General features: G+C 37.3%; 1 protein-coding gene across 10 annotated transcripts in view; it reads right to left on the bottom strand.

Annotated features, from left to right (window-relative positions):
- The window catches only part of RUFY2 (RUN and FYVE domain containing 2), a 51,968-nt gene that overhangs the window by 26,249 nt on the left and 11,427 nt on the right, over positions 1-14,292 (bottom strand). For 9 of the 10 annotated variants that reach the window (XR_012029468.1, XR_012029467.1, XM_072823317.1 and 6 more), the window contains exons 5-11: positions 13,627-13,750; positions 13,389-13,450; positions 11,384-11,449; positions 7,516-7,585; positions 5,194-5,295; positions 4,949-5,065; positions 2,854-3,021 (exon numbers count right to left, since the gene is read on the bottom strand). Coding sequence is in view for 8 of the 10 variants with exons in the window: in XM_072823317.1 (XP_072679418.1) it covers positions 2,854-3,021; positions 4,949-5,065; positions 5,194-5,295; positions 7,516-7,585; positions 11,384-11,449; positions 13,389-13,450; positions 13,627-13,750 (709 nt within the window). In the remaining 2 variants the exon portion in view is untranslated. The remainder of the gene's footprint in view (positions 1-2,853; positions 3,022-4,948; positions 5,066-5,193; positions 5,296-7,515; positions 7,586-11,383; positions 11,450-13,388; positions 13,451-13,626; positions 13,751-14,292) is intronic. The other variant, XM_072823311.1, reaches the window with a different exon arrangement.

Raw genomic sequence — 14,292 nt, forward strand, 5'->3', positions numbered from 1 at the left:
TTTCATTAGAGAATTTTTACTTTGAAATAAGCAGAGTTAATTTGTACATTAAAATACTCCTATGATATAAAGCAACAGTACTACTAGTCTTCAATTAAAATGTAAAAAAGAAAATAAAAATACACTGCCTTCAATGTTTCTGGAAGACAACAGAATAAACTTGTAAAATGCCCTATTTTTCAAATTAAATACTAAAGAGCTTTTTGGCAACAAATCTACCTAAGCAGTGATGTAACTTTATGAGAGAATTCATAATTACTAAAGCATTTTTTTTAAGACTTTATTTGTGAGGCACCTGAGTAGCAATTGAGAATCTGACTTTGGGGTCCTGGGATTGAGTTCCACATCAGGCTCCCTATGGAGAGCCTGCTTCTCCCTCTGGCTATGTCTCTGCCTCTCCCTGTGTCTCTCATGAATAAATAAAATCTTTTTAAAATTTTAAAAAATAAAGTTTGTTTTTTTTTCTTAAGATTTTATTTTGTTTATTCATGAGAGACACACACAGAGGGGGGTGGGGGCAGAGACATAGGCAGAGGGAGAAGCAGACTTCATGCAGGAAGCCTGATGTAGAACTCGATCTGGGGACTCTGGAATCACACCTTGAGCCAAAGGCAGATGCTCAACCTCTGAGCCACCCATGCATCCCTAAAAAATAAAGATTTTTCAAAAGATTTTTGACAAAGAAAGAGAGAGAACACAAACAGGGGGAGTGGCAGGCAGAAGAAGAGGGAGGCTTCCCACCAAGCAGGGAATCTATGCAGGCTCCATCCCAGGACCCTGGGATCGTGAACTGAGCAGAAAGCAGACGCTTTGCCTACTGAGCCATCCAGGTGCCCCTACACTTAAACATTTCAAACAAAATTAAATCTTTCTCAGGGCCCTTGACTAGCTCAGTAGGTAAAGTATATGACTCTAGATCTTCGGGTTATAGGTTTGAGCCCACGTTGAGTGTAGATTACTTAAAAAAATAAAATCTTAAAAAAAAAACTAAAGGGATGCCTGGGTGGCTCAGTCGGTTAAGCGTCTGACTTCAGCTCCAGTCAGGATCTTGGGGTTCTGGGATAGGGTCCTGGGGTCAGGCCCTGTGTTGGGCTCCACACTCAACAGGGAGTTTGCTTCTCCCTCTCCCTCACTCCTCCCCCACACTTGTGCTCTCTGTCAAATAAATAAAATCTTTAAAAAAATTAATCTTTTTCAGGACTATACCTGTATAAAGAATTCGCAAAAATGTCCTACAAATTTAGACTGAATTTTCCCAAAAGATTTAATCTTCATAGTTAATCTTTTGGTATTAAAAAAGAAATTGAGATAGGTGATTTGTTGATACCTTTTCCACTGAGATATTTCTTAAGCTTCCATATAGAAAAAAAGGCACTGGTTTTTATTACCAATATGGCCCAGTTAAAAAGCAAATCCTGGATGCCTGGGTGGCTCAGTCAGTTAAGCACCTGCCTTTGGCTCAAGTCGTGATCACAGAGTCCCGGGAATGAGCCTTGCATCAGGCTCCCTGCTCAATGGGAAGTCTGCTTCTCCCTCTGCCCCTCACCTCTCGAGCTCACTCTTTCCCTCTCCCTCTCTCAAATATATAAAACCTTTAAAAGTAAATAAAAATTAAACAAATAAAAAACAAATCCTTCATACAAATAGTCATTTTCAATTTACATTAAACTCAAGAAATTCCAAGAATTTAGGAATGATAGTTACCTCCAAAATCTATAAAGAACTTATCAAACTCAACACCCCCCCCCAAAATAATCCAGTTAAGAAATGAGAAGACATGATGCCACTTTTCCAAAGAAGACATCCAAATGGCTGACACATAAAAAGATGTTCAACATCACTCATCATCAGGGAAATACAAATCAAAACCACAATGAGACCCACCTCACACCTGTCAGAATGGCTAAAATTAACAACACAGGAAACAGGTGTTGGTGAGGATGCAGGCACAAGGGGAACCCCCTTGCACAACAGGAATGCAAACTGATACAGTCACTCTGGAAAACAGTATGGAATTTCCTCAAAAAGTTAAAAATAAAACTACACTATGATCCAGCAATTGCACTACTAGGTATTTACTCAAAAGATACAAAAATATAGATTTTTTTAAAAGATTTATTTATTTATTTATTTATTTATTCATGAGAGACAGAAAGAAAGAAGCAGAGAGATAGAGGGAGACAAAAATATAGATTTGAAGGGGATACATGCACCCTGATATTTAGAGCAGCATTATCAACAATATAATCAAACTATGGAAAGAGGCTAAATATCCATTGACTCATGAATGAATAAAGATTTGGTATTTATACATAATGGATTACGACTCAGCCATCAAAAAGAAGGACATCTTAACATTTGCAATGATGCAGATGGAGCTACAGTGTATTATACCTAGCGGAGTCAGTCAGTCAGAGAAAGACAAAGACCATATGATTTCACTCATACGTGGAATTTAAGAAAGAAAACAGATAAACATTTGGAAGGGGGGGAAGGAAAAAGAGAGAGAAACAAACCATAAGAGACTTACTGAGAGAGAACAAACTGAGGCTTGCTGGAAGATGAGCGGCAGATGGGCTGCAAGAGTGACTGGTTAATGAGGGCCCTGGTTATGATGAGTGCTAGGTGTTGATGATTGTAGGTGTAGTGCGAGGTGCCTCGGCGGTTTAGTGCCACCTTCAGCCCAGGGTGTGATCCTAGAGACCCAGGATCAAGTCCCACGTTGGGCTCCCTGCATGGAGCCTGCTTCTCCTTCTGCCTGTGTCTGTGCCTCTCTCCCTCTCTCTATGTGTCTCTCATGAATACATACATAAAATCTTTTAAAAAAACAAAAACAAAAAGAATGATCCTTACCTGCAACTTCTGATACATTTCTATGTTAATCGCTTTAACTTCCTCTAGTTGTTGCCGAAGGCCTATCAAAGTATCTTGTTTCTCATGGATATCTTTCTCCAACAACTTCATGGCAAGTTCAATCTCATGTTTCATACTAACTTGTACTGCTAGCTCATTTTCCACTTCCTGCAATTTCAACATATCCTCAATTCACATACTCCAGGATGTCAAAAATCAGACACATGACAGTTAATGAGAAAAAGAAGGAACTTCTATTCAATATATAGACTACTCTTTAAAAAAAATAGGTAGACTACTCTTTTGAGGTTTAAGCCCCACTAAAAGGAATCAATCAGGTCCTATAAAAACAGAACATTCTAAATATTTCAACCGCATATTTTGCGAAAATGAATGCATTTTTTAGGTATTAATTATTACTACTTTACTGGTTCAAAAATTAAGTATTTTTATGTCTCATAAACTCAGTATTAATTTTCCTTAATCAAAGAAATAAAGTAGTCCAGGGGTGCCTGGCTAGCTCAGTTGGTTGGACAAGCATGCGACTCTTGATCTTGATCTGCCCCACATTGGGTATAAAGATTACTTAAGTAAATAAAACTTAAAAAAAAAAAAAACAGAAATAAAGTAGTCCATAAAAGTGAAAGCCAAAGATAATTCAAAAACTCCACTTCACAGTTTTAATTTCATCTCTTAAAGAATTTTACATCAGGGGTGGGGGATGGGATAAGTGGGTGATGGGCATTAAGGAGGGCACATGATATAATGAGCACTGGGTGTTATACACAACTGATGAATCCCTGAACTCTAGCTCTGAAAATTATAGTACACTATACATTAACTGAACTTAAATAAATCTTTTTTTTTTAATTTCATATCAAAACAGAAAGAAGTTTGCTAATATTAAAGACAAATAGGGGATCCCTGGGTGGCTCAGCAGTTTAGTGCCTGCCTTTGGCCCAGGGCGTGATCCTGGAGTCCCAGGATCGATTCCCACATCAGGCTCCCTTCCTTGAGCCTGCTTCTCCTCCTTCTGCCTGTTCCTCTGCCCCTCTGTCTCTGTGTCTCTCATGAATGAATAAATAAAATCTTTAAAAAAAATTAAAAACAAATAAAAACAAATAGCAAAAGGGATGGAAAGGCTGGCAATACTTTCTTCTTGACCCAGGTGATGATTACACAGGTATTTATGTTATTAGCCACTAAGCTGTACATTTATATTTTTCTGTAGGTATTGTATCAATTTAAAAGATTAAAAAAATAATTTTTTTAAAACATCGTATTTATCGGACACTTGGGTGCCTCAGTGGTTGAGTCTGCCCTCTGCTCAGGTAGTGATTCTGAAGTCCTGGGATCAAGTCCCACATCAGGCTCCACAAAGGGAGCCTGCTTCTTACTCTGCATATGTCTGCCTCTCTCTCTCTCTCTGTGTCTCTCATGAATAAATAAAATCTTTAAAAATAGAATAGAATAAAATATTACATTTATTTATTTCAGAGTGAGAGAGAGAGAGAGAGCATGCATGTATGAGCCAGGGGAGGGGTTGGGGAGAGGGAGGAGGAGAATCCCAAGCAGACTCTGCACTGAGTGTGGACCCCAATGCAGGCCTCAATCCCATCACCCTGAGCTCAAGACCTGACCTAAAATCAAGAGTCAGACGCTCAACAGACTGAGCCACCCAGATGCCTCATTAATTTTTTTTAAAGTAACTTCTATGCCCAACATGGGGCTGGAACTCATAACCCCAAGATCAAGAGCTGTATGCTAAAAAAAAAAAAAAAAAAAGAGAGAGTTGTATGCTGTAACAACTAAGCCAGCAAGGTGCCCCCAAAATAAGTTAATTTAAATATTATTTTAGTCATATTTGAATATATCATTCTATTCTATTTAATGCTGGTCACAATACATTTATTTCACACACTGTAACACAGTTTAAAAACACCTGATAGAGTAGGAACACAAAGAACTTGAAGCGGTTGTAAGGGAGTGAGATTTCTATCCCATAGCAAGGAGATAAGGCTAAAAAAAGATTTCAAGTGGTGCTTAAGAGTAAATTATTATTATTATAATTATTATTTTTGCTAATGTAACCTACCTGTCTTAACTGAGATTCATCTCGAAGCTGCCTTCTGGCTTCATTGTACATTTCATCCAGCCCCTGCCGAGAATGCTTATAAGTTTGAAGCTCAGTTTCCACATCCACTTTGGTAACCTAGGAAGAAAACATAAAGCTTTTACTGTGTAATCACTACACATAGAAATAAATATCCAGTGTATGCAAAAGTTCCCTAGGTGGCAATTTCCGACACAAGACAGTCTACGTCAGTACATACATCTTACCTCCAGGTGCTGCTGGGTTTTCATTAAAATCAATTTATTTTCACTTCGTAACTGATGATTTTCTTCTTGGAGTTTAATGATATTATTCTTTGCTATTGCTAACTAAAAATTATGAAACAGGGACAAGAAAAAAGATTTTAAACATCTTTACTTACACTTGCTTTACAGGTTATGTTCATGGCTACAAACAATAGAATATAAAATCTTAAAACTAATCAAATGTCTCATATCTACAGAAGCTTTCCTAAGAAAAATGTGCTGTTATCCTAAGATACCAATAAAAAAGTTAAACTCTTATTTCTAGTATTTCCTTATTAGTCAAAATGTCAGTTAAAACATATGAGTATCTGATTTAAATATGTTCTGAATACAGTGTCATGAAACAGTAAGTCTGTAAAGACTTGTGTAAAGTTCTAAAAAAAAAAAAAAAAAAAACTTGTGTAGAAATAAAAAGATCTGTAAGAAAAGAAGGCTGTGCCATCATTGAAAATGTGATATAGACCTTCATGATAACCAAACAGGACATCCTCTGAAATACACAACACTGAGTGACCATCACAAATATGAGGCATTTCTCACCATCAGAGTTAAACTAAGTGGTTTGGTTCTGAGGCCTAGAATGAAAAGAAGGATTCTAGGAAAGGAAAGAAGGGACCACTCTCAATGTTGACTTGCAAATAAATTTCTGAACACTTCATTACAGATATAACTTGAACTTCACAGTGCACCTAAGGCCAAGAAGAGGCACAAACTATTGAGCAGCTCTAATGTGGTCTCAATCTATCAAACTATCGGATGGTCCTGATGGCCAACAGACACTGACAAGATGCTCAATATCACTCATCATCAGGGAAATGCAAGTAAAAACTACAATGAAATACCACCTGTCAGAATGGGTAAAATAAAAAATACAAGAAACAACAGGTGCTGGCAAGGATACGGAGAAAAAGGAACCCTCAGTGCAGTGTTGGTGGGAATACAAACTGGTTCAGTCACTGTGGAAAACAGTATGAAGTTTCCTCAAAAAATTAAAAATAGAACTATCCTACCATCCAGTAATTACACTACTGGGTATTTAGCTAAAAATACAAAAACAGGAATTCATAGAGATACATGCATCCTTGTTTATTGGAGCATTATTTACAACAGCCAAACTATGGAAGCAGCCCAAGTGTCCATCAATAGATGAATATGGATAAAGAAGATGTGGTATCTATATACAATGGAATATTATTCAGTCAAAAAAAATGAATGCAATCTTGCCATTTGTAACAACATGGATAAAGCTACACAGTTTAATGCAAGGCAAAATAAGTCAGAAAAAGACAAATACCATATGGTCTCATTCATGTGGAATTTAAGAAACAAATGAGCAAAGGAAAAGAGAGAGAGAAACCAAGAAACAGACCCTTCCCTATAGAGAACAAACTGATGGTTACCAGAGGGAAGGTGGCTGGGGGGAATGGATGATATAGGTTGATGGGGATTAAAGAGTACACTCATCATAATAAAAACCAAAACCAAAACCAAAAAAATCCCACTATCAAATGGTCCCAAATTATCAAAATAAAAATGGATTTGCAATCATATTTAAGTGCTCCCTGGTTTGGAAAAATTAAGCCAATTCTAAAAGAAATAAGAATTTTAATTAACACAGAAAGTAGGTTCAGAGCATTCATAACAGATTTCTTCCACTAGCCTAAATAATTCTGAAAATAGAAAGCAGTAATTCTGTGGTTTGACAGATTAAAAAAAAAAAAAAAACTTATCTAAAGCAACTTTACAAACAGTACTAAAAAGAGAATGGAGATAAATTTCTGGTCTGGTAGCACCAGATAACCACTTTGACAACACAGGAAAACAGAGCATGGGGAATGAGGTTTATACTTGGGTGGAGAAAGGGGGGCCATGATCATGCAGCAGTGCTTGTAAATAAAAGTAATCTCAAGAGTGGAACAAGAGGGACAGTATCACTATAACAGGAATTTCTAACTATAGGTGATTCGTTATCTAAATACAGATCACCCAGATTTTAAAATGAGAATCACAGCTTATTTACAGAAGAGCTTGTATGAGTGCCATCTTTGGGGCTCATTTCTAGGAGTATTTCAAACAATTCAGATTCACCTGAGAATTTACCTGAGAAAATGTGGTTTCTCTAGAACTTATAATCAATTACAACTACATTGCAAATATTCCATCATAATGATGAAAAAGTGTGTGTATGTGCTCATGCGTACTTAATGCATTCCTACTTAAATGGAAAAGAATCACAAATACTCGGTCCGTGAAAGGCAATTATCTATGGCTGGGTTACAATACCTCTTCAATCAGCTTAGTATTTGACTTTTCTAATGAGTCAACTCTTGAATGGAGACTGCTGACTGTGCTGCTGAAATTTAAAAAAAAACAAAAAAACAAAAAAACAACTCATTCAAATCACACAAACTCACAAAGGCAAGAAAAAGTATGCTATCCTGGACTTATCATGATGACTAACATGCACCAATTACCCTGAATTTTTGAGTGTGGGATATTTCATTAAGTTGAATAACCTGATTTGGCTAGGAAAGCAATAAAGACTGGATCAAAAGAATCATTTCTATCAAAATTCCATTTTGTGTTGCTCATCATTTTTTGTTACCGTCTTAGAGTTCTTCTTACACTTAACTTGTAATACTTAGGAATGGATTCCACACAAAGACTGTCAAATATTGTTAAAACTAAAATTTTAAATTATCTTTCAAAGGATGAACTTTAAATACCCACCTTATAATCACGTGGCTTAACAAGTGTTCATAGCTATCTTCAACACAAGCCCCCATCTTGTTTCCATTCTCCATTTTCACAATCACTTACAGACCTCTAACATCACTCATAGTTGGGGAAATGTGAATATGAAATTCACATCAGTACCTGGTCAGCCTGCAGCTAAGCAAACACCCTGACTCTCAAAGATATAGTTAAAAATCAGGTTAAGTTGAATGAACAACTTAGTTTTTTGCATCTTTGTTTAAATTGATCCAGACTGGACACTACTGTACATTTTATTTAGTCTGTTTTCAAGGCCTTGATTCTACTATCTCAAGCTTTCTTTCATAACATAATATTTTACATCACAATAAAACCTACAATAGATTTAAACAAATTTTATACCAACCTCAGAAATAAATATTGGCATTTTAACTGGTGAAACAAGAAAAATATTTTTTCATTCATATTAAATCTTTTTTTTTTAATTTATTTTATTTTTATTTATGATAGTCACAGAGAGAGAGAGAGAGAGGCAGAGACATAGGCAGAGGGAGAAGCAGGCTCCATGCACCGGGAGCCCGACGTGGGATTCGATCCTGGGTCTCCAGGATCGCGCCCTGGGCCAAAGGCAGGCGCCAAACCGCTGCGCCACCCAGGGATCCCTAAATCTTTTTTTTTTTAAGATTTCATGTATTTATTCATGGGAGACACAGAGAGAGGCAGAGACACAGGCAGAGGGAGAAGCAGGCTCTTTGAGGGGAGCCCGATGCAGGACTCGATCCCCAGACTCTGGGATCACGCCCTGAGCTGAAGGCAGACGTTCAACCACTGAGCCACCCAGGTGCCCCCATACTAAATCATTTTTAAATAATCATTCTTAGGTAAACAACTTGAGTTTTTCACAAACAGCAACAGGGTATCTGAATGGGGAGATATAACAGGTGTGGGACTAAGAGACAAAGGACCAAGGCTATAGTCCCCTGCTTTTCTACTTTATGTCACCTTGAAAGCTGTAAAACCTTTCTGAGCTTCAATTTCCTTATCTATAAATCAGATAATACCTGTCCTACCTTTATGCGAGAATCAGTAAAATATTAATCAAAAAAGCACTTTTAGGGGCGTGGGGGGTGCTTAGCGGGTTAAGCATCTACCTTCCACTCAGGTCATAAACCCAGGATCCTGGGATCAGAGTTCCATGGGGGGAGTGAGGGTTGCTCAGCAGGGAGCCTGCTTCTCCCTCTACCTCCTGCCACTCCCTACTTGTGCTCTCTCTCCCCCTCTGTCAAATAAATAAAACCTTTAAAAAAAAAAAGCACTTTTGAAAATAAATCCTCAATACCAGTTTTCTTTGAATGAGGGATAATATGTGAGATCTATTTTTTGTCTATTTCCTATACTTTTTAAAATGCTCTAAATATACAGAAACCTTCTAATCGGAAAAACAACAAAACAGTTTTAAATCTGTAAAATGTAAAAAAGGCACTAGTGCTGTTGTAAATTATTTAATACATATATTTAAGAATGAGAAAACTGAACCAAATGGAACAGAATCTAATATAAACTGTTAAGTAATAACAGTGAAGTATAGAATAGTATAAAATTTATACTATTTTATGTGTAAAAAACTGAGGGGAAGGTGAGAACTCTAAGAATATATACGCATATTCTTGTCTAGTTGTATAAAGTATCTCTGGAGGCATACACAAGAACATATTTATTAATCCCAAAGAGGGAAACCACTAGGTGGCTGGAGATCAGGGAAGAAGGAGGCTTTTTGTTCGATGTTCCTTTTGTTAAACTATGTGATTATATCACCTGTTCCCAAAAGTGAATAAAGCATTAAAAGTAAATAAGTAAGCAATACAAAGTTGCATTTAGAAATATAATCTCAGAAATAAAAGTTATAAAACAAACATACATGTATTTCCTACAACATCAATCATTAAAACTCCATGATTAAAAGGACAATGCTACAAGATCTTTCCTATCTAACTTCAGAGAAAGCAAAACTTACAGCTTCTTAGATTTTTTCTAAAATGCGAAAATGCTTAATTGTATTTTCTGACTGAATGAAACTTAATCAGAAAAGTATAAAAAAATTTAAAAATTATTCATAATGCCCATCACCCAGAGAAAGTCATTTTTGCTAATTATTCATTTTAATTAATGGGAACAATCCATTTCTAACTATTATTAGAGTTAGAAATTTCTAATTCTAATTCTAACTCATTTCTAATATTATTCCCTATACCTGTGCTATCTAGTCCAAACTGAAATATACTGTAAGTGTAAAATATACATTGGATTGTAAAGGCAATACAAAGAAAGAATATAAAATATCTCATGAATAATTTTTATATGATTACATACTAAAATGATAATACCTTGGGTAAACTAGGTTGAATAAAATGCATTTTTAAGTTAATTTCATGTCTCTTTTTTTACCTTTTTAATGTGGTCACTAAAAATTTTTAAATGTCTACATGACTCACATCCTACTTCTATTAGTCCAAAGTGCACTAGGGGTGCCTGAGAGGTTCAGTCAGTTAAGCAGCTGCCTTCTGCTCACGTCATGATTCTGGAGTTCCAGGATGGAACCGCGCATCCAGCTTCCCATTCACCATGGTGTCTGCTTCTCCCTCTGACCCTCCTCTATCTCATGCTCTCTCTCTCTCAAATAAATGAATAAATAAATAAATTAAATAAATAAATAAATAAAATTTTAAAAGTTTAGAACTGCATTATACTATTTTACACATAGATCTCAGAAATTCTTCCAACTATTCACTGACACCTTCAATGTCCAGGTGACACTGTAAGGAAAATTCTCCCACCATTGGAGACAACAGCCACATTTACACATGAAGCTCTTTGAAGTAAGAAAAATAAATTTTAGAACCATGCAAAGGATATAAATTTCTGCTCTATCTAGTCATTTCTTCTCAAGGGTACAGGAGAAGTTTGAAATTCTGTCCTTGTTTTTTTTGATCCCTCCTCAGAAATTCTATCTTTAAATTCTCCAAAGGTCCTATCTGAAAATCTGACTCTGATTTTTTTGCTGAAACTGAATTCTCTCCAATAATTTCTCTGTATCTTAATTTCCATTCTCTACTCCCTCAACCCTTTCTTAAAATTTTTTTTTAATTTTTATTTATTTATGATAGTCACAGAGAGAGAGAGAGAGGCGCAGAGACACTGGCAGAGGGAGAAGCAGGCTCCATGCACCGGGAGCCCGACGTGGGATTCGATCCCGGGTCTCCAGGATTGTGCCCTGGGCCAAAGGCAGGCGCCAAACCGCTGCGCCACCCAGGGATCCCTCCCTCAACCCTTTCTCAAAGGAGCTTAATAGGAAGGAAGAGGATAAAGCTGACTTGAAAATGGTGAAGAAAACCTTTAAAACAATATTCACAAGTATCCAAGTATCCATAATACTTACTTCAGTTGTCTATTTAATTCTTCAACATAATTTTTCTGGTCTAATATGGCAGCAATTTGAACATTCCTAAAGAGGAGGAAAAGAAGCTTTGCATCAGTTGGAAAGGTATTTACTGGATGACCAAAAAAAAAAAAATGCCTACATCATCTAAAATTGCTGTAAAACCATAATGGCAAAAAACATTATCTTGCCTTGAAAATAAAATTCAAGAATCTTTATAATAATGTAGCAGTAGGCTGTGTACTAATTACAACCCTTCTTAAGTCTAGTATTAGCAAGTAATCTAACAATACCATTAAAAAGTATGTACATGCACACGTTTTTTACTGAAGATTTTATTTATTTATTCATGAGAAATACAGAGAGAAAGAGGCAGAGACATAAGCAGAGGGAGAAGCAGGCTCTTTGCGGGATGCCTGATGTGGAACTCAATTCCAGGATCATGACCCAAGCCAAAGGCAAAGGCTCAACCACTGAGCCACTCAGGTGCCCCTATACAGACATTTTTAAAAGATTTTAATTTATTTGACAGAGAGAGAAAAAAAAGAACACAAGCAGAGGAGTTGTAGGCAGAGGGAGAGGGAGAAGCAGGCTCCCTGCTGGGCAGGAAGCCCAATGCAGGGCTTGACCCCAGGAACCTGAGATCATGATCTGAGCTGGAGGTAGATTCTTAACCAACTAAGCCACCCAGGCATCTCCATTAAAAAGTGTATTTATTTTTTTTAAAGAATTTTGATTTTTTAGAAATTTTTATTTATTTTTTAAAGATTTCATTTATTTATTCATGAGAGACACAGAGAGGAAGAGAGGCAGAGACACAGGCAGAGGGAGAAGCAGGCTCCATGCAGGGAGCCTGATGTGGACTCGATCCCAGGTCTCCAGGATCACGCCCTAGGCTGAAGGTGGCACTAAACCACTGAGCCACCCAGGCTGCCCTAAAAAGTGTATTTAAGAACTTTTTTGGGATGCCTTGGGTGGCTCAGCAGTTAAGCGTCTGACTTCAGCTCAGGAAGTGATCCTGGAATCCCAGGATTGAGTCCCACATCAGGTCAGGCTCCCTGCCTGGAGCCTGCTTCTCTCTCTGCCTGTGTCTCTGCCTCTTTCTGTGTATGTTTCTCATGAATAGATAAATAAAATCTTTAAAAAAAAAAAAAAAAAAGGGTCTAGGTTGAGGCGCCTGGATGACTCAGTGGCTGAGCCTGTCTTCGGCTCAGGTCGTTATCCCGGGGTCCTGGGATTGAGTCCTGCATCAGGCTCCCTGCAAAAAGCCTGCTTCTCCCTCTGCCTGTGTCCCTGTGTCTCTGCCTCTCTCTGTGTCTCTCATGAATAAATAAATGAAATCTTAAAAAAAAAAAAAAGGGGGGGGGGGAATCCCTGGGTGGCGCAGCGGTTTAGCGCCTGCCTTTGGCCCAGGGCGCGATCCTGGAGACCCAGGATTGAATCCCACGTCGGGCTCCCGGTGCATGGAGCCTGCTTCTCCCTCTGCCTGTGTCTCTGCCTCTCTCTCTCTCTCTGTGACTATCATAAATAAATAAAAATTAAAAAAAAAAAATGGATCTCGGTGCACTTGGGCAGCTCTGGTGGTTAAGCATCTGACTTTGGCTCAGGTCCTAACCTCAGGATCCTGGGATCAAGCTTGGCATCACGCTCCCTGCTCAGCAGGGAGTCTGCTCCTCTCTCTGACCCTCCCCCCACTTATAATCTCTCTCTCTTTTTCTCAAATAAATAAATAAAATATTTTTTAAAAAAGGGTCTCAGGAACTACATGTGTGATCAAAAGCCATACTTCATACTAAAGCCTCATTCAATGTGATTTTTGCTTTGTAAAACTTGTATGTGGAAGCTAAAACAAAACAAAACAGGAACTACACTCAAAAAGGGGAAATAAAAACTACATAATCAAAAAGAAAAATAAAAATACTACATTATCAGTAGATGGATCTCATGGTAATTGGTGAGGGCTACATAAAAAATACAACATGTGAAATAACTTATGAAATCATACCTTTCTTTATTTCCAATATCTTCTTCATTCTTTAAATACATGGAAAAATCAATCACTCCAACCTAAAGTAAATCATGCTGTTTTTAGTTAAAGGGGAGAAATATTAGAAGTACACTTAACATGCAACTGAATTTCATTCTTAATTTTTCTTTAGTGTTTAAGAGTTATAAACTGGATCCAAGAGGAACGGTGCAAACTAAAAATCACTCTGTATTTGGTATTAGTCACTTTCACTTACTTGTGAGTCTAAATCTTCTCCCTTTACACACAGGTTAGCATCTATCACATTCAGGCCAACCAGCAGCCCAACAATTACTGCTCCTTCTTCTTCCATCATTAGTGCATGATACTCATAAAATTCACTGTGGAAATTAATATAAAAACCTTAAAACACAAATTTACTTCAAACACTAAATTTTAAAATCTCAGCCCCATAATATAAACATAGAATCCATACAAATTTGGTCTCTTCAAATTAGCCTTTCTATATCTGAAGAATTTAAACTTTTTGAAATGTTAACATCCATATAGACAAGGTAAAAGAAAGGTACTGAAGGTGATGAAAGAGGAAAAAGGAACCTTGAGAGGAAGAAAAGAGAAGCAAAAATATATATATGAAAAGAAAAGAGGTATCACTGAGGCCTGGAATGTCTGTGACTCTCTGAAGACATAGTGACTGTCACTCATTTGATTACAGTAGTTTTTGTTACAGTTGACTTTTCAGTTCTAGGATTTATTAAGAATCTTTGGGGCATCCCGGGTGGCTCCGTGGTTTAGTGCCACCTTCAGCCCAGGGCCTGATCCTGGAGACCCGGGATCGAGTCCCATGTCAGGCTCCCTGCATGGAGCCTGCTTCTCCCACTGCCTGTGCCTCTGCCTTTCTCTCTCTTTCTCTGTGTCTCTC

The sequence above is a fragment of the Canis lupus genome, chromosome 4 (assembly GCF_048164855.1).
Source record: "Canis lupus baileyi chromosome 4, mCanLup2.hap1, whole genome shotgun sequence".
Lineage (NCBI taxonomy): Eukaryota > Metazoa > Chordata > Mammalia > Carnivora > Canidae > Canis > Canis lupus.